The 24,809-nt window shown below is 48.0% G+C and overlaps 1 protein-coding gene across 1 annotated transcript in view; it reads left to right on the top strand.

Moving 5' to 3' along the window:
* The window catches only part of PPOX (protoporphyrinogen oxidase), a 124,802-nt gene that overhangs the window by 90,818 nt on the left and 9,175 nt on the right, over positions 1-24,809 (top strand). The window contains exon 12 of the mRNA XM_068252264.1: positions 24,281-24,323. Within this exon, the coding sequence (XP_068108365.1) occupies positions 24,281-24,323 (43 nt within the window). The remainder of the gene's footprint in view (positions 1-24,280; positions 24,324-24,809) is intronic.

Raw genomic sequence — 24,809 nt, 5'->3', positions numbered from 1 at the left:
GACTCTCCTCTCCATCCCTCTCCCGGGGTTACAGCGCCTTTCTAGGACTTTGGATGGAACTTAGCCCATATATTCACCTACTTTACTCTTAATGTTAGTTATGGGACTGTATATTATTCACTTGTTCAGGTTGGAAGCATGTCCCTAGGGGCCTGCATGTTCGCTCAGCCTGCAAGTATGCCCCCATGTTGACCGTACCTGTGTTGATTCCTTGATCTGCATATAAGGGTGCGTACTGTGTTGTGCGTACAGAGTGTGAAGTGGAAGTCTGGACTTTGCAGACGGAAGAGGAAGTGATAGGCTGTTTGTGACAGAAACCAGCTTGACGCGCAGTCTTAAGGGGGAGTGCTCTTCCTCTCAACAGCTACACCCAGTTGAAGTTCGCAGAGGGCGGACGCAACGCGTAGGTGGGCGGGGATACAACCCGCAGCTGCTCTGGAGCGTTCAGGAGCGTCTCTCAGCAGGGACTTTTTGTTGGAGGTGCTGGCCCGATTGGGAATCTTGTGGCCGGGAGCCTCTCCCTTCGGGATTGAGGACCGGTGAAGTCAAGTCAGCCCCAGCTGTGCGCACAGCAGCCACCGCAAGACACAAGTTGGATGAAGAGTGGTGAGTCCCGCATACGCGGGTGAAGATTACACACTACCCAATGTTGTTTCTTGGTAATCAACCTGTCCCCAGCTGATAGTTTTGACGCCCACGGACTGCCCACGATCCCGCTCAGGATGATTCCCAACCCCCCCCCACAGCAGTTTAGACACCAGTTAGAGGTACCGGTACCGCTGTATGGGTGGTGGATTGAGTGTGAGGAACGTGGAATGTCTGTAGCAGGAGCGCTCCAGTGTTTTTAATTGGTTTTATTGCTACCCCCATGTGTGTCTTTTTTGGAACAATAAAGTGTTATATATTACAGCCTGTGGAGTGACGGCACATTTTTCTATTTTTCTGCTATCCCAGTTCACTGTTGCTGTCAATCCTGCTTAGCAGTATACAGGCTACACTACGCGGTTGAGTAAGTGCAGGCTCTTAGTTTGTTTGTATCAATCCTTATCTGCACCTCCCCGTTTCCCACATACACTTTATTGAGTTTGAAGAGGACTGGTTTTCCTCATGGCCTACGCTCTGTCTGACGAAATAGATCTAGATATTCAATCCACTTTCAGTACTGGATCCACACCTGTTGTTACGGGAGAGGTACCAGGTACTGAAAAAGATATTAAGAAATTATGCAGGCAGCACAGAAAACTTACTCTACGTCATCTTAGAAGACGCTGGAATGTGTTTACCTTGCGTTCCTACCGGGATGCCAAAGTTTTGCCTTGGGGGGTACGGGAAAAGATCATTCCTGCAGATCACCTACGTAACTCCAGATTCCTCCCCAAGTGGAAGGTAGAGTGCCTTGAGCGAGGGTTCAGGGTACTTGACCTCATAATCGAGGAGGAAGAATTCCAGTTGGAAGAAATTAAAAATCAGGTAGACATCAGCATCCGCTCATTGGATCCATATAACAATCAACCCTTGTTCATTAAGCTCAATGATCTGCTGAAAAAAGAGGTGGAAAGAAATCAAAAGAAAATTAAAGCTTCAAAGCAATCTAAATTTATTAAGGATCTAGAGGAATGGAAGGGTGGGGAATTTTTTGACTATTTGCCGGGTGGTAAGAGGTCCCGGGTGGGCAGTAAACCTTCACCTCCTTCGGGGGATGATAATAGCAGCACGGGCTCTTGCTCCCCTGTGTCATCGGCCTCTGGAAAATCGATCACTTTTTTAGAGGAAAGCGACGACGGAGACGTCGTCGAAACAATCAGAAAAAAAGGGAGAGGAAAAGGGAAAAAGAGGAGGCAAGGAAAAGAGCAGAAATTGAAACCTATTTTTAGGATTCAACCACCCAGAAAAGGGAAAAATCAATAGTTAATACTATGTGTGTACCCAAAATTATGGGTGATAATTGTGGTGCTCTTTTACCGGCCCCTTCTGAACCCACCTCCTCGGTACCCCAGGTGGACGAACCGCCATGCAATGTCATAAACCTCACGGATTTTCCCTTGGGTCCGGACCACATTTCCCTCCTGGGGAAGGGGTTGTCTTTCTCCCCAGTCTATGGGGGGGATGAATTTGAAACTCAAAAAGATCTACAATTATTTGCCCGGAAAGTTATGTTAAAACTTAAATATGGCCAAAGGGAACCATCTGACATACAGAGGCAAAATGATCTGTCCCAGGGGGATAAGGGTGTGTCTTGGAGTTCCCAACTCACAGTCCAAGACCGTAAGTGTTTGATAGATTTGGAAGCACTAAAAGATGAGACATATCATACTAAGGAAGAGAGGCTGGTTTCTGATGATTTTGGGGAAATTTCTCACACGTCCCTTAAGAGGAAGTCCAATTATATGCCCACATTTGGCAGTAACAAGGCCTTGGGAGTTTTCCTGAAATTAGTCTCAGAGGACTTTAAAACAATAAATTGGAACCAAAGAGGTCGTGACAACCTCACCCCGGGTGAAAGAAGGGCATTAATTGAATTAAGGGAAATGCAGGACATTGTTATCCGCCCCAGTGACAAGGGGGGAAATGTGGTCCTTTGGACCAAGGATGCATACTTTGCGGAAGCTGATAGACAGTTATCTGATAGTAATACCTACACCAAACTCAGATCCAATCCCTTTGAGAGGATTGTCTTTGGTGTTAACCAGCTGGTGGATGATGCAGGGGAAATGGGAATTCTGAGTCCAACCGAGAGGGAATACCTGCATGTCACCACCTACACTGTTCCCCTACTTTACCTTGTCCCTAAGGTTCACAAGAACCTCAACAAGCCCCCGGGACGCCCCATCGTCAGTGCTATTGATGGCCCCACTGAACGATTGGGGAAATGGATTGATACAAAAATCCGTGATATCGTGTCCACGCTGCCATCATTTGTGTTAGACACTCGGGATGTTTTGAGGAATCTGGAGGGGGTTAGGATTGAGGCGGGCGACATTCTCGTGGGGATAGACGTGGAGAGTCTCTACACGTCGATTCCCCACGAGATGGGCTTAACAGCATTGGAATTTTTTCTCGGTGACGCCCATCCTGACCTGATCACCCATAATGATTTTATATGCCGGGCAATGAGGTTCATTCTGGAGCACAACTGTTTTCTTTTTGGCAACTCCCATTATAGGCAGGTGCGCGGCACGTCGATGGGCGCGGCGTGCGCACCTGCCTATGCCTGTTTACACCTAGGCCTATGGGAGCGCCGAGATGTGTACAGTACGGAGATGTTTGAGAAATATGTCAGAGTTTGGCTTAGATACATGGATGATGTGCTGGTGGTGTGGAGTGGAGGTGAGGAGAGGTTGGGGATGTTCATTGATCTACTCAATAAAAATGAGAGGAACATCAACCTCACCCACACGAGCAGCTCTCTGGGTATTTCTTTCCTGGATCTTTGGATCTGGATGGAGGGAGAAAGCCTGGCCACCAGGACCTTCCGCAAACCCACGGCGGGTAATGCCCTGCTCCATGCCACCAGCCATCACCCGCGTAGCCTTAAGAACGGCATACCAACGGGCCAATTTTTGCGGATCCGCCGAAATTGTACACGGGACGAGGATTTTGGCACAGAAGCCAGGTCGTTATACGAGCGCTTCCGTGATAGAGGGTACAAACATGACACTTTGTGCTCCAGCATGGACAGGGCCATACAAACCCCTCGGCAGGATCTTTTGGGAGACAGGATTGGAGGCAAGAGGGACACTTGTATGGCCACTAGATTCATCAGCCCCTTCAATGCACATTGGCATAAAATCCGGGAAATCCTGAGTAAACATTGGGGGGTATTACACACTGACCCCGATGTGGCAAAAATCGTGGGAGAAAGACCCCTCATGGTGGCCCGCAGGGCGCCAAACCTGCGGGACACATTGGTACACTCTCAAGTGTTGGCGAAAACCCCTGCGACTTGGTTAAGTGGGCGTGCCCCCAATGGGATGTATAAATGTGGTGGATGTTCTGTATGTGCATACGTGGATGTAGTGAAAACTTTCTTTAACTCCACAGGAGATCGGAAATGGGAAATTAGGAGTTTTATTAATTGTAGGTCTGAATGGGTCATCTACCAGCTCACCTGTCCCTGTAGGAAGATTTATGTGGGCATGACTACAAAGGCGTTGAAGAAAAGAATTGGCCAGCATTTAAGTGACATTAGATGCGGGATACAGGACAATGGGGAATTTAGGAGTACAGTGGCGGAGCATTTTGGAGCGGCACATGGGAGTGACCCAACTGGTCTTAGATTCAGGGGCATTTACAGACTGCCCAATAAAGGAAGAGGTGGTGATAGAGAAAAAATCCTCCTACAAAAAGAAAGCCGTTGGATTTATATGCTAAACGCCTTAGAACCTGCCGGTTTGAACAATGAATTGGACTTTGGTCCTTTCCTTTAAAAAGACTCTCCTCTCCATCCCTCTCCCGGGGTTACAGCGCCTTTCTAGGACTTTGGATGGAACTTAGCCCATATATTCACCTACTTTACTCTTAATGTTAGTTATGGGACTGTATATTATTCACTTGTTCAGGTTGGAAGCATGTCCCTAGGGGCCTGCATGTTCGCTCAGCCTGCAAGTATGCCCCCATGTTGACCGTACCTGTGTTGATTCCTTGATCTGCATATAATGGTGCGTACTGTGTTGTGCGTACAGAGTGTGAAGTGGAAGTCGGGACTTTGCAGACGGAAGAGGAAGTGATAGGCTGTTTGTGACAGAAACCAGCTTGACGCGCAGTCTTAAGGGGGAGTGCTCTTCCTCTCAACAGCTACACCCAGTTGAAGTTCGCAGAGGGCGGACGCAACGCGTAGGTGGGCGGGGATACAACCCGCAGCTGCTCTGGAGCGTTCAGGAGCGTCTCTCAGCAGGGACTTTTTGTTGGAGGTGCTGGCCCGATTGGGAATCTTGTGGCCGGGAGCCTCTCCCTTCGGGATTGAGGACCGGTGAAGTCAAGTCAGCCCCAGCTGTGCGCACAGCAGCCACCGCAAGACACAAGTTGGATGAAGAGTGGTGAGTCCCGCATACGCGGGTGAAGATTACACACTACCCAATGTTGTTTCTTGGTAATCAACCTGTCCCCAGCTGATAGTTATGACGCCCACGGACTGCCCACGATCCCGCTCAGGATGATGCACACCCCCCCCACAGCAGTTTAGACACCAGTTAGAGGTACCGGTACCGCTGTATGGGTGGTGGATTGAGTGTGAGGAACGTGGAATGTCTGTAGCAGGAGCGCTCCAGTGTTTTTAATTGGTTTTATTGCTACCCCCATGTGTGTCTTTTTTGGAACAATAAAGTGTTATATATTACAGCCTGTGGAGTGACGGCACATTTTTCTATTTTTCTGCTATCCCAGTTCACTGTTGCTGTCAATCCTGCTTAGCAGTATACAGGCTACACTACGCGGTTGAGTAAGTGCAGGCTCTTAGTTTGTTTGTATCAATCCTTATCTGCACCTCCCCGTTTCCCACATACACTTTATTGAGTTTGAAGAGGACTGGTTTTCCTCATGGCCTACGCTCTGTCTGACGAAATAGATCTAGATATTCAATCCACTTTCAGTACTGGATCCACACCTGTTGTTACGGGAGAGGTACCAGGTACTGAAAAAGATATTAAGAAATTATGCAGGCAGCACAGAAAACTTACTCTACGTCATCTTAGAAGACGCTGGAATGTGTTTACCTTGCGTTCCTACCGGGATGCCAAAGTTTTGCCTTGGGGGGTACGGGAAAAGATCATTCCTGCAGATCACCTACGTAACTCCAGATTCCTCCCCAAGTGGAAGGTAGAGTGCCTTGAGCGAGGGTTCAGGGTACTTGACCTCATAATCGAGGAGGAAGAATTCCAGTTGGAAGAAATTAAAAATCAGGTAGACATCAGCATCCGCTCATTGGATCCATATAACAATCAACCCTTGTTCATTAAGCTCAATGATCTGCTGAAAAAAGAGGTGGAAAGAAATCAAAAGAAAATTAAAGCTTCAAAGCAATCTAAATTTATTAAGGATCTAGAGGAATGGAAGGGTGGGGAATTTTTTGACTATTTGCCGGGTGGTAAGAGGTCCCGGGTGGGCAGTAAACCTTCACCTCCTTCGGGGGATGATAATAGCAGCACGGGCTCTTGCTCCCCTGTGTCATCGGCCTCTGGAAAATCGATCACTTTTTTAGAGGAAAGCGACGACGGAGACGTCGTCGAAACAATCAGAAAAAAAGGGAGAGGAAAAGGGAAAAAGAGGAGGCAAGGAAAAGAGCAGAAATTGAAACCTATTTTTAGGATTCAACCACCCAGAAAAGGGAAAAATCAATAGTTAATACTATGTGTGTACCCAAAATTATGGGTGATAATTGTGGTGCTCTTTTACCGGCCCCTTCTGAACCCACCTCCTCGGTACCCCAGGTGGACGAACCGCCATGCAATGTCATAAACCTCACGGATTTTCCCTTGGGTCCGGACCACATTTCCCTCCTGGGGAAGGGGTTGTCTTTCTCCCCAGTCTATGGGGGGGATGAATTTGAAACTCAAAAAGATCTACAATTATTTGCCCGGAAAGTTATGTTAAAACTTAAATATGGCCAAAGGGAACCATCTGACATACAGAGGCAAAATGATCTGTCCCAGGGGGATAAGGGTGTGTCTTGGAGTTCCCAACTCACAGTCCAAGACCGTAAGTGTTTGATAGATTTGGAAGCACTAAAAGATGAGACATATCATACTAAGGAAGAGAGGCTGGTTTCTGATGATTTTGGGGAAATTTCTCACACGTCCCTTAAGAGGAAGTCCAATTATATGCCCACATTTGGCAGTAACAAGGCCTTGGGAGTTTTCCTGAAATTAGTCTCAGAGGACTTTAAAACAATAAATTGGAACCAAAGAGGTCGTGACAACCTCACCCCGGGTGAAAGAAGGGCATTAATTGAATTAAGGGAAATGCAGGACATTGTTATCCGCCCCAGTGACAAGGGGGGAAATGTGGTCCTTTGGACCAAGGATGCATACTTTGCGGAAGCTGATAGACAGTTATCTGATAGTAATACCTACACCAAACTCAGATCCAATCCCTTTGAGAGGATTGTCTTTGGTGTTAACCAGCTGGTGGATGATGCAGGGGAAATGGGAATTCTGAGTCCAACCGAGAGGGAATACCTGCATGTCACCACCTACACTGTTCCCCTACTTTACCTTGTCCCTAAGGTTCACAAGAACCTCAACAAGCCCCCGGGACGCCCCATCGTCAGTGCTATTGATGGCCCCACTGAACGATTGGGGAAATGGATTGATACAAAAATCCGTGATATCGTGTCCACGCTGCCATCATTTGTGTTAGACACTCGGGATGTTTTGAGGAATCTGGAGGGGGTTAGGATTGAGGCGGGCGACATTCTCGTGGGGATAGACGTGGAGAGTCTCTACACGTCGATTCCCCACGAGATGGGCTTAACAGCATTGGAATTTTTTCTCGGTGACGCCCATCCTGACCTGATCACCCATAATGATTTTATATGCCGGGCAATGAGGTTCATTCTGGAGCACAACTGTTTTCTTTTTGGCAACTCCCATTATAGGCAGGTGCGCGGCACGTCGATGGGCGCGGCGTGCGCACCTGCCTATGCCTGTTTACACCTAGGCCTATGGGAGCGCCGAGATGTGTACAGTACGGAGATGTTTGAGAAATATGTCAGAGTTTGGCTTAGATACATGGATGATGTGCTGGTGGTGTGGAGTGGAGGTGAGGAGAGGTTGGGGATGTTCATTGATCTACTCAATAAAAATGAGAGGAACATCAACCTCACCCACACGAGCAGCTCTCTGGGTATTTCTTTCCTGGATCTTTGGATCTGGATGGAGGGAGAAAGCCTGGCCACCAGGACCTTCCGCAAACCCACGGCGGGTAATGCCCTGCTCCATGCCACCAGCCATCACCCGCGTAGCCTTAAGAACGGCATACCAACGGGCCAATTTTTGCGGATCCGCCGAAATTGTACACGGGACGAGGATTTTGGCACAGAAGCCAGGTCGTTATACGAGCGCTTCCGTGATAGAGGGTACAAACATGACACTTTGTGCTCCAGCATGGACAGGGCCATACAAACCCCTCGGCAGGATCTTTTGGGAGACAGGATTGGAGGCAAGAGGGACACTTGTATGGCCACTAGATTCATCAGCCCCTTCAATGCACATTGGCATAAAATCCGGGAAATCCTGAGTAAACATTGGGGGGTATTACACACTGACCCCGATGTGGCAAAAATCGTGGGAGAAAGACCCCTCATGGTGGCCCGCAGGGCGCCAAACCTGCGGGACACATTGGTACACTCTCAAGTGTTGGCGAAAACCCCTGCGACTTGGTTAAGTGGGCGTGCCCCCAATGGGATGTATAAATGTGGTGGATGTTCTGTATGTGCATACGTGGATGTAGTGAAAACTTTCTTTAACTCCACAGGAGATCGGAAATGGGAAATTAGGAGTTTTATTAATTGTAGGTCTGAATGGGTCATCTACCAGCTCACCTGTCCCTGTAGGAAGATTTATGTGGGCATGACTACAAAGGCGTTGAAGAAAAGAATTGGCCAGCATTTAAGTGACATTAGATGCGGGATACAGGATAATGGGGAATTTAGGAGTACAGTGGCGGAGCATTTTGGAGCGGCACATGGGAGTGACCCAACTGGTCTTAGATTCAGGGGCATTTACAGACTGCCCAATAAAGGAAGAGGTGGTGATAGAGAAAAAATCCTCCTACAAAAAGAAAGCCGTTGGATTTATATGCTAAACGCCTTAGAACCTGCCGGTTTGAACAATGAATTGGACTTTGGTCCTTTCCTTTAAAAAGACTCTCCTCTCCATCCCTCTCCCGGGGTTACAGCGCCTTTCTAGGACTTTGGATGGAACTTAGCCCATATATTCACCTACTTTACTCTTAATGTTAGTTATGGGACTGTATATTATTCACTTGTTCAGGTTGGAAGCATGTCCCTAGGGGCCTGCATGTTCGCTCAGCCTGCAAGTATGCCCCCATGTTGACCGTACCTGTGTTGATTCCTTGATCTGCATATAATGGTGCGTACTGTGTTGTGCGTACAGAGTGTGAAGTGGAAGTCTGGACTTTGCAGACGGAAGAGGAAGTGATAGGCTGTTTGTGACAGAAACCAGCTTGACGCGCAGTCTTAAGGGGGAGTGCTCTTCCTCTCAACAGCTACACCCAGTTGAAGTTCGCAGAGGGCGGACGCAACGCGTAGGTGGGCGGGGATACAACCCGCAGCTGCTCTGGAGCGTTCAGGAGCGTCTCTCAGCAGGGACTTTTTGTTGGAGGTGCTGGCCCGATTGGGAATCTTGTGGCCGGGAGCCTCTCCCTTCGGGATTGAGGACCGGTGAAGTCAAGTCAGCCCCAGCTGTGCGCACAGCAGCCACCGCAAGACACAAGTTGGATGAAGAGTGGTGAGTCCCGCATACGCGGGTGAAGATTACACACTACCCAATGTTGTTTCTTGGTAATCAACCTGTCCCCAGCTGATAGTTATGACGCCCACGGACTGCCCACGATCCCGCTCAGGATGATGCACACCCCCCCCACAGCAGTTTAGACACCAGTTAGAGGTACCGGTACCGCTGTATGGGTGGTGGATTGAGTGTGAGGAACGTGGAATGTCTGTAGCAGGAGCGCTCCAGTGTTTTTAATTGGTTTTATTGCTACCCCCATGTGTGTCTTTTTTGGAACAATAAAGTGTTATATATTACAGCCTGTGGAGTGACGGCACATTTTTCTATTTTTCTGCTATCCCAGTTCACTGTTGCTGTCAATCCTGCTTAGCAGTATACAGGCTACACTACGCGGTTGAGTAAGTGCAGGCTCTTAGTTTGTTTGTATCAATCCTTATCTGCACCTCCCCGTTTCCCACATACACTTTATTGAGTTTGAAGAGGACTGGTTTTCCTCATGGCCTACGCTCTGTCTGACGAAATAGATCTAGATATTCAATCCACTTTCAGTACTGGATCCACACCTGTTGTTACGGGAGAGGTACCAGGTACTGAAAAAGATATTAAGAAATTATGCAGGCAGCACAGAAAACTTACTCTACGTCATCTTAGAAGACGCTGGAATGTGTTTACCTTGCGTTCCTACCGGGATGCCAAAGTTTTGCCTTGGGGGGTACGGGAAAAGATCATTCCTGCAGATCACCTACGTAACTCCAGATTCCTCCCCAAGTGGAAGGTAGAGTGCCTTGAGCGAGGGTTCAGGGTACTTGACCTCATAATCGAGGAGGAAGAATTCCAGTTGGAAGAAATTAAAAATCAGGTAGACATCAGCATCCGCTCATTGGATCCATATAACAATCAACCCTTGTTCATTAAGCTCAATGATCTGCTGAAAAAAGAGGTGGAAAGAAATCAAAAGAAAATTAAAGCTTCAAAGCAATCTAAATTTATTAAGGATCTAGAGGAATGGAAGGGTGGGGAATTTTTTGACTATTTGCCGGGTGGTAAGAGGTCCCGGGTGGGCAGTAAACCTTCACCTCCTTCGGGGGATGATAATAGCAGCACGGGCTCTTGCTCCCCTGTGTCATCGGCCTCTGGAAAATCGATCACTTTTTTAGAGGAAAGCGACGACGGAGACGTCGTCGAAACAATCAGAAAAAAAGGGAGAGGAAAAGGGAAAAAGAGGAGGCAAGGAAAAGAGCAGAAATTGAAACCTATTTTTAGGATTCAACCACCCAGAAAAGGGAAAAATCAATAGTTAATACTATGTGTGTACCCAAAATTATGGGTGATAATTGTGGTGCTCTTTTACCGGCCCCTTCTGAACCCACCTCCTCGGTACCCCAGGTGGACGAACCGCCATGCAATGTCATAAACCTCACGGATTTTCCCTTGGGTCCGGACCACATTTCCCTCCTGGGGAAGGGGTTGTCTTTCTCCCCAGTCTATGGGGGGGATGAATTTGAAACTCAAAAAGATCTACAATTATTTGCCCGGAAAGTTATGTTAAAACTTAAATATGGCCAAAGGGAACCATCTGACATACAGAGGCAAAATGATCTGTCCCAGGGGGATAAGGGTGTGTCTTGGAGTTCCCAACTCACAGTCCAAGACCGTAAGTGTTTGATAGATTTGGAAGCACTAAAAGATGAGACATATCATACTAAGGAAGAGAGGCTGGTTTCTGATGATTTTGGGGAAATTTCTCACACGTCCCTTAAGAGGAAGTCCAATTATATGCCCACATTTGGCAGTAACAAGGCCTTGGGAGTTTTCCTGAAATTAGTCTCAGAGGACTTTAAAACAATAAATTGGAACCAAAGAGGTCGTGACAACCTCACCCCGGGTGAAAGAAGGGCATTAATTGAATTAAGGGAAATGCAGGACATTGTTATCCGCCCCAGTGACAAGGGGGGAAATGTGGTCCTTTGGACCAAGGATGCATACTTTGCGGAAGCTGATAGACAGTTATCTGATAGTAATACCTACACCAAACTCAGATCCAATCCCTTTGAGAGGATTGTCTTTGGTGTTAACCAGCTGGTGGATGATGCAGGGGAAATGGGAATTCTGAGTCCAACCGAGAGGGAATACCTGCATGTCACCACCTACACTGTTCCCCTACTTTACCTTGTCCCTAAGGTTCACAAGAACCTCAACAAGCCCCCGGGACGCCCCATCATCAGTGCTATTGATGGCCCCACTGAACGATTGGGGAAATGGATTGATACAAAAATCCGTGATATCGTGTCCACGCTGCCATCATTTGTGTTAGACACTCGGGATGTTTTGAGGAATCTGGAGGGGGTTAGGATTGAGGCGGGCGACATTCTCGTGGGGATAGACGTGGAGAGTCTCTACACGTCGATTCCCCACGAGATGGGCTTAACAGCATTGGAATTTTTTCTCGGTGACGCCCATCCTGACCTGATCACCCATAATGATTTTATATGCCGGGCAATGAGGTTCATTCTGGAGCACAACTGTTTTCTTTTTGGCAACTCCCATTATAGGCAGGTGCGCGGCACGTCGATGGGCGCGGCGTGCGCACCTGCCTATGCCTGTTTACACCTAGGCCTATGGGAGCGCCGAGATGTGTACAGTACGGAGATGTTTGAGAAATATGTCAGAGTTTGGCTTAGATACATGGATGATGTGCTGGTGGTGTGGAGTGGAGGTGAGGAGAGGTTGGGGATGTTCATTGATCTACTCAATAAAAATGAGAGGAACATCAACCTCACCCACACGAGCAGCTCTCTGGGTATTTCTTTCCTGGATCTTTGGATCTGGATGGAGGGAGAAAGCCTGGCCACCAGGACCTTCCGCAAACCCACGGCGGGTAATGCCCTGCTCCATGCCACCAGCCATCACCCGCGTAGCCTTAAGAACGGCATACCAACGGGCCAATTTTTGCGGATCCGCCGAAATTGTACACGGGACGAGGATTTTGGCACAGAAGCCAGGTCGTTATACGAGCGCTTCCGTGATAGAGGGTACAAACATGACACTTTGTGCTCCAGCATGGACAGGGCCATACAAACCCCTCGGCAGGATCTTTTGGGAGACAGGATTGGAGGCAAGAGGGACACTTGTATGGCCACTAGATTCATCAGCCCCTTCAATGCACATTGGCATAAAATCCGGGAAATCCTGAGTAAACATTGGGGGGTATTACACACTGACCCCGATGTGGCAAAAATCGTGGGAGAAAGACCCCTCATGGTGGCCCGCAGGGCGCCAAACCTGCGGGACACATTGGTACACTCTCAAGTGTTGGCGAAAACCCCTGCGACTTGGTTAAGTGGGCGTGCCCCCAATGGGATGTATAAATGTGGTGGATGTTCTGTATGTGCATACGTGGATGTAGTGAAAACTTTCTTTAACTCCACAGGAGATCGGAAATGGGAAATTAGGAGTTTTATTAATTGTAGGTCTGAATGGGTCATCTACCAGCTCACCTGTCCCTGTAGGAAGATTTATGTGGGCATGACTACAAAGGCGTTGAAGAAAAGAATTGGCCAGCATTTAAGTGACATTAGATGCGGGATACAGGATAATGGGGAATTTAGGAGTACAGTGGCGGAGCATTTTGGAGCGGCACATGGGAGTGACCCAACTGGTCTTAGATTCAGGGGCATTTACAGACTGCCCAATAAAGGAAGAGGTGGTGATAGAGAAAAAATCCTCCTACAAAAAGAAAGCCGTTGGATTTATATGCTAAACGCCTTAGAACCTGCCGGTTTGAACAATGAATTGGACTTTGGTCCTTTCCTTTAAAAAGACTCTCCTCTCCATCCCTCTCCCGGGGTTACAGCGCCTTTCTAGGACTTTGGATGGAACTTAGCCCATATATTCACCTACTTTACTCTTAATGTTAGTTATGGGACTGTATATTATTCACTTGTTCAGGTTGGAAGCATGTCCCTAGGGGCCTGCATGTTCGCTCAGCCTGCAAGTATGCCCCCATGTTGACCGTACCTGTGTTGATTCCTTGATCTGCATATAATGGTGCGTACTGTGTTGTGCGTACAGAGTGTGAAGTGGAAGTCTGGACTTTGCAGACGGAAGAGGAAGTGATAGGCTGTTTGTGACAGAAACCAGCTTGACGCGCAGTCTTAAGGGGGAGTGCTCTTCCTCTCAACAGCTACACCCAGTTGAAGTTCGCAGAGGGCGGACGCAACGCGTAGGTGGGCGGGGATACAACCCGCAGCTGCTCTGGAGCGTTCAGGAGCGTCTCTCAGCAGGGACTTTTTGTTGGAGGTGCTGGCCCGATTGGGAATCTTGTGGCCGGGAGCCTCTCCCTTCGGGATTGAGGACCGGTGAAGTCAAGTCAGCCCCAGCTGTGCGCACAGCAGCCACCGCAAGACACAAGTTGGATGAAGAGTGGTGAGTCCCGCATACGCGGGTGAAGATTACACACTACCCAATGTTGTTTCTTGGTAATCAACCTGTCCCCAGCTGATAGTTATGACGCCCACGGACTGCCCACGATCCCGCTCAGGATGATGCACACCCCCCCCACAGCAGTTTAGACACCAGTTAGAGGTACCGGTACCGCTGTATGGGTGGTGGATTGAGTGTGAGGAACGTGGAATGTCTGTAGCAGGAGCGCTCCAGTGTTTTTAATTGGTTTTATTGCTACCCCCATGTGTGTCTTTTTTGGAACAATAAAGTGTTATATATTACAGCCTGTGGAGTGACGGCACATTTTTCTATTTTTCTGCTATCCCAGTTCACTGTTGCTGTCAATCCTGCTTAGCAGTATACAGGCTACACTACGCGGTTGAGTAAGTGCAGGCTCTTAGTTTGTTTGTATCAATCCTTATCTGCACCTCCCCGTTTCCCACATACACTTTATTGAGTTTGAAGAGGACTGGTTTTCCTCATGGCCTACGCTCTGTCTGACGAAATAGATCTAGATATTCAATCCACTTTCAGTACTGGATCCACACCTGTTGTTACGGGAGAGGTACCAGGTACTGAAAAAGATATTAAGAAATTATGCAGGCAGCACAGAAAACTTACTCTACGTCATCTTAGAAGACGCTGGAATGTGTTTACCTTGCGTTCCTACCGGGATGCCAAAGTTTTGCCTTGGGGGGTACGGGAAAAGATCATTCCTGCAGATCACCTACGTAACTCCAGATTCCTCCCCAAGTGGAAGGTAGAGTGCCTTGAGCGAGGGTTCAGGGTACTTGACCTCATAATCGAGGAGGAAGAATTCCAGTTGGAAGAAATTAAAAATCAGGTAGACATCAGCATCCGCTCATTGGATCCATATAACAATCAACCCTTGTTCATTAAGCTCAATGATCTGCTGAAAAAAGAGGTGGAAAGAAATCAAAAGAAAATTAAAGCTTCAAAGCAATCTAAATTTATTAAGGATCTAGAGGAATGGAAGGGTGGGGAATTTTTTGACTATTTGCCGGGTGGTAAGAGGTCCCGGGTGGGCAGTAAACCTTCACCTCCTTCGGGGGATGATAATAGCAGCACGGGCTCTTGCTCCCCTGTGTCATCGGCCTCTGGAAAATCGATCACTTTTTTAGAGGAAAGCGACGACGGAGACGTCGTCGAAACAATCAGAAAAAAAGGGAGAGGAAAAGGGAAAAAGAGGAGGCAAGGAAAAGAGCAGAAATTGAAACCTATTTTTAGGATTCAACCACCCAGAAAAGGGAAAAATCAATAGTTAATACTATGTGTGTACCCAAAATTATGGGTGATAATTGTGGTGCTCTTTTACCGGCCCCTTCTGAACCCACCTCCTCGGTACCCCAGGTGGACGAACCGCCATGCAATGTCATAAACCTCACGGATTTTCCCTTGGGTCCGGACCACATTTCCCTCCTGGGGAAGGGGTTGTCTTTCTCCCCAGTCTATGGGGGGGATGAATTTGAAACTCAAAAAGATCTACAATTATTTGCCCGGAAAGTTATGTTAAAACTTAAATATGGCCAAAGGGAACCATCTGACATACAGAGGCAAAATGATCTGTCCCAGGGGGATAAGGGTGTGTCTTGGAGTTCCCAACTCACAGTCCAAGACCGTAAGTGTTTGATAGATTTGGAAGCACTAAAAGATGAGACATATCATACTAAGGAAGAGAGGCTGGTTTCTGATGATTTTGGGGAAATTTCTCACACGTCCCTTAAGAGGAAGTCCAATTATATGCCCACATTTGGCAGTAACAAGGCCTTGGGAGTTTTCCTGAAATTAGTCTCAGAGGACTTTAAAACAATAAATTGGAACCAAAGAGGTCGTGACAACCTCACCCCGGGTGAAAGAAGGGCATTAATTGAATTAAGGGAAATGCAGGACATTGTTATCCGCCCCAGTGACAAGGGGGGAAATGTGGTCCTTTGGACCAAGGATGCATACTTTGCGGAAGCTGATAGACAGTTATCTGATAGTAATACCTACACCAAACTCAGATCCAATCCCTTTGAGAGGATTGTCTTTGGTGTTAACCAGCTGGTGGATGATGCAGGGGAAATGGGAATTCTGAGTCCAACCGAGAGGGAATACCTGCATGTCACCACCTACACTGTTCCCCTACTTTACCTTGTCCCTAAGGTTCACAAGAACCTCAACAAGCCCCCGGGACGCCCCATCATCAGTGCTATTGATGGCCCCACTGAACGATTGGGGAAATGGATTGATACAAAAATCCGTGATATCGTGTCCACGCTGCCATCATTTGTGTTAGACACTCGGGATGTTTTGAGGAATCTGGAGGGGGTTAGGATTGAGGCGGGCGACATTCTCGTGGGGATAGACGTGGAGAGTCTCTACACGTCGATTCCCCACGAGATGGGCTTAACAGCATTGGAATTTTTTCTCGGTGACGCCCATCCTGACCTGATCACCCATAATGATTTTATATGCCGGGCAATGAGGTTCATTCTGGAGCACAACTGTTTTCTTTTTGGCAACTCCCATTATAGGCAGGTGCGCGGCACGTCGATGGGCGCGGCGTGCGCACCTGCCTATGCCTGTTTACACCTAGGCCTATGGGAGCGCCGAGATGTGTACAGTACGGAGATGTTTGAGAAATATGTCAGAGTTTGGCTTAGATACATGGATGATGTGCTGGTGGTGTGGAGTGGAGGTGAGGAGAGGTTGGGGATGTTCATTGATCTACTCAATAAAAATGAGAGGAACATCAACCTCACCCACACGAGCAGCTCTCTGGGTATTTCTTTCCTGGATCTTTGGATCTGGATGGAGGGAGAAAGCCTGGCCACCAGGACCTTCCGCAAACCCACGGCGGGTAATGCCCTGCTCCATGCCACCAGCCATCACCCGCGTAGCCTTAAGAACGGCATACCAACGGGCCAATTTTTGCGGATCCGCCGAAATTGTACACGGGACGAGGATTTTGGCACAGAAGCCAGGTCGTTATACGAGCGCTTCCGTGATAGAGGGTACAAACATGACACTTTGTGCTCCAGCATGGACAGGGCCATACAAACCCCTCGGCAGGATCTTTTGGGAGACAGGATTGGAGGCAAGAGGGACACTTGTATGGCCACTAGATTCATCAGCCCCTTCAATGCACATTGGCATAAAATCCGGGAAATCCTGAGTAAACATTGGGGGGTATTACACACTGACCCCGATGTGGCAAAAATCGTGGGAGAAAGACCCCTCATGGTGGCCCGCAGGGCGCCAAACCTGCGGGACACATTGGTACACTCTCAAGTGTTGGCGAAAACCCCTGCGACTTGGTTAAGTGGGCGTGCCCCCAATGGGATGTATAAATGTGGTGGATGTTCTGTATGTGCATACGTGGATGTAGTGAAAACTTTCTTTAACTCCACAGGAGATCGGAAATGGGAAATTAGGAGTTTTATTAATTGTAGGTCTGAATGGGTCATCTACCAGCTCACCTGTCCCTGTAGGAAGATTTATGTGGGCATGACTACAAAGGCGTTGAAGAAAAGAATTGGCCAGCATTTAAGTGACATTAGATGCGGGATACAGGATAATGGGGAATTTAGGAGTACAGTGGCGGAGCATTTTGGAGCGGCACATGGGAGTGACCCAACTGGTCTTAGATTCAGGGGCATTTACAGACTGCCCAATAAAGGAAGAGGTGGTGATAGAGAAAAAATCCTCCTACAAAAAGAAAGCCGTTGGATTTATATGCTAAACGCCTTAGAACCTGCCGGTTTGAACAATGAATTGGACTTTGGTCCTTTCCTTTAAAAAGACTCTCCTCTCCATCCCTCTCCCGGGGTTACAGCGCCTTTCTAGGACTTTGGATGGAACTTAGCCCATATATTCACCTACTTTACTCTTAATGTTAGTTATGGGACTGTATATTATTCACTTGTTCAGGTTGGAAGCATGTCCCTAGGGGCCTGCATGTTCGCTCAGCCTGCAAGTATGCCCCCATGTTGACCGTACCTGTGTTGATTCCTTGATCTGCATATAATGGTGCGTACTGTGTTGTGCGTACAGAGTGTGAAGTGGAAGTCTGGACTTTGCAGACGGAAGAGGAAGTGATAGGCTGTTTGTGACAGAAACCAGCTTGACGCGCAGTCTTAAGGGGGAGTGCTCTTCCTCTCAACAGCTACACCCAGTTGAAGTTCGCAGAGGGCGGACGCAACGCGTAGGTGGGCGGGGATACAACCCGCAGCTGCTCTGGAGCGTTCAGGAGCGTCTCTCAGCAGGGACTTTTTGTTGGAGGTGCTGGCCCGATTGGGAATCTTGTGGCCGGGAGCCTCTCCCTTCGGGATTGAGGACCGGTGAAGTCAAGTCAGCCCCAGCTGTGCGCACAGCAGCCACCGCAAGACACAAGTTGGATGAAGAGTGGTGAGTCCCGCATACGCGGGTGAAGATTACACACTACCCAATGTTGTTTCTTGGTAATCAACCTGTCCCCAGCTGATAGTTATGACGCCCACGGACTGCCCACGATCCCGCTCAGGATGATGCACACCCCCCCCACAGCAGTTTAGACACCAGTTAGAGGTACCGGTACCGCTGTATGGGTGGTGGATTGAGTGTGAGGAACGTGGAATGTCTGTAGCAGGAGCGCTCCAGTGTTTTTAATTGGTTTTATTGCTACCCCCATGTGTGTCTTTTTTGGAACAATAAAGTGTTATATATTACAGCCTGTGGAGTGACGGCACATTTTTCTATTTTTCTGCTATCCCAGTTCACTGTTGCTGTCAATCCTGCTTAGCAGTATACAGGCTACACTACGCGGTTGAGTAAGTGCAGGCTCTTAGTTTGTTTGTATCAATCCTTATCTGCACCTCCCCGTTTCCCACATACACTTTATTGAGTTTGAAGAGGACTGGTTTTCCTCATGGCCTACGCTCTGTCTGACGAAATAGATCTAGATATTCAATCCACTTTCAGTACTGGATCCACACCTGTTGTTACGGGAGAGGTACCAGGTACTGAAAAAGATATTAAGAAATTATGCAGGCAGCACAGAAAACTTACTCTACGTCATCTTAGAAGACGCTGGAATGTGTTTACCTTGCGTTCCTACCGGGATGCCAAAGTTTTGCCTTGGGGGGTACGGGAAAAGATCATTCCTGCAGATCACCTACGTAACTCCAGATTCCTCCCCAAGTGGAAGGTAGAGTGCCTTGAGCGAGGGTTCAGGGTACTTGACCTCATAATCGAGGAGGAAGAATTCCAGTTGGAAGAAATTAAAAGAGGCACCACAATTATCACCCATAATTTTGGGTACACACATAGTATTAACTATTGATTTTTCCCTTTTCTGGGTGGTTGAATCCTAAGAAAATAGGTTTCAATTTCTGCTCTTTCCTTGCCTCCTCTTTTTCTTCCTTTTCCTCTCCCTTTTTTCTGATTGGTTTCGACGAACGTCTCCGTCGTCGCTTTCCTCTAAAAAAGTGATCGATTTTAACCTTCACCTCCTTCGGGGGATGATAATAGCAGCACGGGCTCTTGCTCCCCTGTGTCATCGGCCTCTGGAAAATCGATCACTTTTTTAGAGGAAAGCGACGACGGAGACGTCGTCGAAACAATCAGAAAAAAAGGGAGAGGAAAAGGGAAAAAGAGGAGGCAAGGAAAAGAGCAGAAATTGAAACCTATTTTTAGGATTCAACCACCCAGAAAAGGGAAAAATCAATAGTTAATACTATGTGTGTACCCAAAATTATGGGTGATAATTGTGGTGCTCTTTTACCGGCCCCTTCTGAACCCACCTCCTCGGTACCCCAGGTGGACGAACCGCCATGCAATGTCATAAACCTCACGGATTTTCCCTTGGGTCCGGACCACATTTCCCTCCTGGGGAAGGGGTTGTCTTTCTCCCCAGTCTATGGGGGGGATGAATTTGAAACTCAAAAAGATCTACAATTATTTGCCCGGAAAGTTATGTTAAAACTTAAATATGGCCAAAGGGAACCATCTGACATACAGAGGCAAAATGATCTGTCCCAGGGGGATAAGGGTGTGTCTTGGAGTTCCCAACTCACAGTCCAAGACCGTAAGTGTTTGATAGATTTGGAAGCACTAAAAGATGAGACATATCATACTAAGGAAGAGAGGCTGGTTTCTGATGATTTTGGGGAAATTTCTCACACGTCCCTTAAGAGGAAGTCCAATTATATGCCCACATTTGGCAGTAACAAGGCCTTGGGAGTTTTCCTGAAATTAGTCTCAGAGGACTTTAAAACAATAAATTGGAACCAAAGAGGTCGTGACAACCTCACCCCGGGTGAAAGAAGGGCATTAATTGAATTAAGGGAAATGCAGGACATTGTTATCCGCCCCAGTGACAAGGGGGGAAATGTGGTCCTTTGGACCAAGGATGCATACTTTGCGGAAGCTGATAGACAGTTATCTGATAGTAATACCTACACCAAACTCAGATCCAATCCCTTTGAGAGGATTGTCTTTGGTGTTAACCAGCTGGTGGATGATGCAGGGGAAATGGGAATTCTGAGTCCAACCGAGAGGGAATACCTGCATGTCACCACCTACACTGTTCCCCTACTTTACCTTGTCCCTAAGGTTCACAAGAACCTCAACAAGCCCCCGGGACGCCCCATCGTCAGTGCTATTGATGGCCCCACTGAACGATTGGGGAAATGGATTGATACAAAAATCCGTGATATCGTGTCCACGCTGCCATCATTTGTGTTAGACACTCGGGATGTTTTGAGGAATCTGGAGGGGGTTAGGATTGAGGCGGGCGACATTCTCGTGGGGATAGACGTGGAGAGTCTCTACACGTCGATTCCCCACGAGATGGGCTTAACAGCATTGGAATTTTTTCTCGGTGACGCCCATCCTGACCTGATCACCCATAATGATTTTATATGCCGGGCAATGAGGTTCATTCTGGAGCACAACTGTTTTCTTTTTGGCAACTCCCATTATAGGCAGGTGCGCGGCACGTCGATGGGCGCGGCGTGCGCACCTGCCTATGCCTGTTTACACCTAGGCCTATGGGAGCGCCGAGATGTGTACAGTACGGAGATGTTTGAGAAATATGTCAGAGTTTGGCTTAGATACATGGATGATGTGCTGGTGGTGTGGAGTGGAGGTGAGGAGAGGTTGGGGATGTTCATTGATCTACTCAATAAAAATGAGAGGAACATCAACCTCACCCACACGAGCAGCTCTCTGGGTATTTCTTTCCTGGATCTTTGGATCTGGATGGAGGGAGAAAGCCTGGCCACCAGGACCTTCCGCAAACCCACGGCGGGTAATGCCCTGCTCCATGCCACCAGCCATCACCCGCGTAGCCTTAAGAACGGCATACCAACGGGCCAATTTTTGCGGATCCGCCGAAATTGTACACGGGACGAGGATTTTGGCACAGAAGCCAGGTCGTTATACGAGCGCTTCCGTGATAGAGGGTACAAACATGACACTTTGTGCTCCAGCATGGACAGGGCCATACAAACCCCTCGGCAGGATCTTTTGGGAGACAGGATTGGAGGCAAGAGGGACACTTGTATGGCCACTAGATTCATCAGCCCCTTCAATGCACATTGGCATAAAATCCGGGAAATCCTGAGTAAACATTGGGGGGTATTACACACTGACCCCGATGTGGCAAAAATCGTGGGAGAAAGACCCCTCATGGTGGCCCGCAGGGCGCCAAACCTGCGGGACACATTGGTACACTCTCAAGTGTTGGCGAAAACCCCTGCGACTTGGTTAAGTGGGCGTGCCCCCAATGGGATGTATAAATGTGGTGGATGTTCTGTATGTGCATACGTGGATGTAGTGAAAACTTTCTTTAACTCCACAGGAGATCGGAAATGGGAAATTAGGAGTTTTATTAATTGTAGGTCTGAATGGGTCATCTACCAGCTCACCTGTCCCTGTAGGAAGATTTATGTGGGCATGACTACAAAGGCGTTGAAGAAAAGAATTGGCCAGCATTTAAGTGACATTAGATGCGGGATACAGGATAATGGGGAATTTAGGAGTACAGTGGCGGAGCATTTTGGAGCGGCACATGGGAGTGACCCAACTGGTCTTAGATTCAGGGGCATTTACAGACTGCCCAATAAAGGAAGAGGTGGTGATAGAGAAAAAATCCTCCTACAAAAAGAAAGCCGTTGGATTTATATGCTAAACGCCTTAGAACCTGCCGGTTTGAACAATGAATTGGACTTTGGTCCTTTCCTTTAAAAAGACTCTCCTCTCCATCCCTCTCCCGGGGTTACAGCGCCTTTCTAGGACTTTGGATGGAACTTAGCCCATATATTCACCTACTTTACTCTTAATGTTAGTTATGGGACTGTATATTATTCACTTGTTCAGGTTGGAAGCATGTCCCTAGGGGCCTGCATGTTCGCTCAGCCTGCAAGTATGCCCCCATGTTGACCGTACCTGTGTTGATTCCTTGATCTGCATATAATGGTGCGTACTGTGTTGTGCGTACAGAGTGTGAAGTGGAAGTCTGGACTTTGCAGACGGAAGAGGAAGTGATAGGCTGTTTGTGACAGAAACCAGCTTGACGCGCAGTCTTAAGGGGGAGTGCTCTTCCTCTCAACAGCTACACCCAGTTGAAGTTCGCAGAGGGCGGACGCAACGCGTAGGTGGGCGGGGATACAACCCGCAGCTGCTCTGGAGCGTTCAGGAGCGTCTCTCAGCAGGGACTTTTTGTTGGAGGTGCTGGCCCGATTGGGAATCTTGTGGCCGGGAGCCTCTCCCTTCGGGATTGAGGACCGGTGAAGTCAAGTCAGCCCCAGCTGTGCGCACAGCAGCCACCGCAAGACACAAGTTGGATGAAGAGTGGTGAGTCCCGCATACGCGGGTGAAGATTACACACTACCCAATGTTGTTTCTTGGTAATCAACCTGTCCCCAGCTGATAGTTATGACGCCCACGGACTGCCCACGATCCCGCTCAGGATGATGCACACCCCCCCCCACAGCAGTTTAGACACCAGTTAGAGGTACCGGTACCGCTGTATGGGTGGTGGATTGAGTGTGAGGAACGTGGAATGTCTGTAGCAGGAGCGCTCCAGTGTTTTTAATTGGTTTTATTGCTACCCCCATGTGTGTCTTTTTTGGAACAATAAAGTGTTATATATTACAGCCTGTGGAGTGACGGCACATTTTTCTATTTTTCTGCTATCCCAGTTCACTGTTGCTGTCAATCCTGCTTAGCAGTATACAGGCTACACTACGCGGTTGAGTAAGTGCAGGCTCTTAGTTTGTTTGTTAGCGTTACACCGCTCAGGAGGTTTTGTTAGTTTGTGCCCCCAAGATTAAATAATTTGCTCACATGGCTGTAAAAGCTTTAGCTAGCACTAGGCTAGCTAGTACAGGTGTCCGGCACCCCCTGATTCCCCAGTTATACATTACCCAGTCTGGATCCAGCGATCGCACAGCTCCGGTCTCTCTATGGGAAGGATCGGGTTTGCCCATGACGTCAGAGATAGTGAAGACCGGAGCTGTTCGGGGAGGCTGCGCTGATCGCTGGATCCAGGCTGGGTATCGTATAAACTGGGTGGATCGGGGGGTGCCGGACACCTTTACTAGCTAGCCTAGTGCTAGCTAAAGGTTTTACAGCCATGTGAGCAAATTCATTAATTCTGGGGGACTCCTTAGGACAGAGAGCGGTATGCCTGACACAGTGTTGGGAATACCGCTAAGGAGGTTAAAGCAGACCTGAACTCAGAACTTTCTTTCTGCTCTAGAAGATACACAACAGCATAATAACCTTTAAACAAAAACATTTCTTTGTTACAGCTGATACAAATCCTATAATAAATTTCAGTTTCTACTTCCTGATTCATTAAAGCAGACATATTGTTTACATCCTGTGCTTTCAAATGGGCTTATCTGCTTATCTGCCATGGCAGTCGTGTGACATCGGGAGAGATCAAATTACAACTTGTGATTAGACACAAATGAGGGGGAATTACACAGGCTAAACACATACGGGTGCATTTCTCTCCGTTATCCTTCTGCCCTGTGCAAGAGTTCAGGTCCACTTTAAGTCAGGCGTGTATACGGACAGACATTTTTTGTCAGATTTGACAACATTAGCGGCATGCTTGTTTTTGGTGTGATTCAGACATTACTGCAGCCAACTAGATCAGCAGGGCTGCCAGGCAACTGGTATTGTTTAAAAGGAAATAAACATGGCAGCCTCCATATACTTCTCACTTCTGGTTCTCTTTAAGCAAACCGGATTAAGCATACATTTCTGCCAGGTGGGAGTCATAGAGCACTTCAGAGTGAAGCATAAACCTTAGTATGGCATGTGTGATTGTTATCTAATACCCTCATTACAATCGATGTCTCTTGTATCCTTCACAGGCCTGCATCCCTCAGTACACGCTGGGCCACTGGAAGCACATAGGTAAGAGCAGTGTAACGGGTGTAATACGGGTGGCCTGACCTCTACACTGCAATACCACGCGCAGCCACTTGTCATGAATCATCGCCATAAGGCGTCTTACACCCGGGAGGCTGAACTGCGCACTTGTTGGGCTGTTCAGCCTCTCAGCTGCCGGCCATAAGCGCCATTCGGGTGCAATAAATACAGCTGCGTTTGTCAGTGCATGACACGCGATGGAGGCGTCACCCGGCTTCAGAGAACCGCAAAATGTTGCGTCTGAGCATGGCCGCTCTCAGGTGATTCCATGAGTACGGCCGCTCTCAGGTGGTACCGAGTACTAGCAAGCAACTTGGGAGTAGATGACAGGTGGGGAATTCACCGTCTTCAGTCTCTCGCACGATAGAAGCTTAATGAGACACTGAAGCGCAAAAAAATGATGATATAATGAATTTGTTGTGTAGTACGGATAATTATTAGAACATTAGTAGCAACGAAAATATTCTCATA

Source organism: Hyperolius riggenbachi, chromosome 9, assembly GCF_040937935.1.
Source record: "Hyperolius riggenbachi isolate aHypRig1 chromosome 9, aHypRig1.pri, whole genome shotgun sequence".
In the NCBI taxonomy this organism is placed as follows: domain Eukaryota; kingdom Metazoa; phylum Chordata; class Amphibia; order Anura; family Hyperoliidae; genus Hyperolius; species Hyperolius riggenbachi.
Note: the sequence above shows the minus strand (reverse complement) of the source record. Positions and strands in the feature narration are given on the sequence as shown.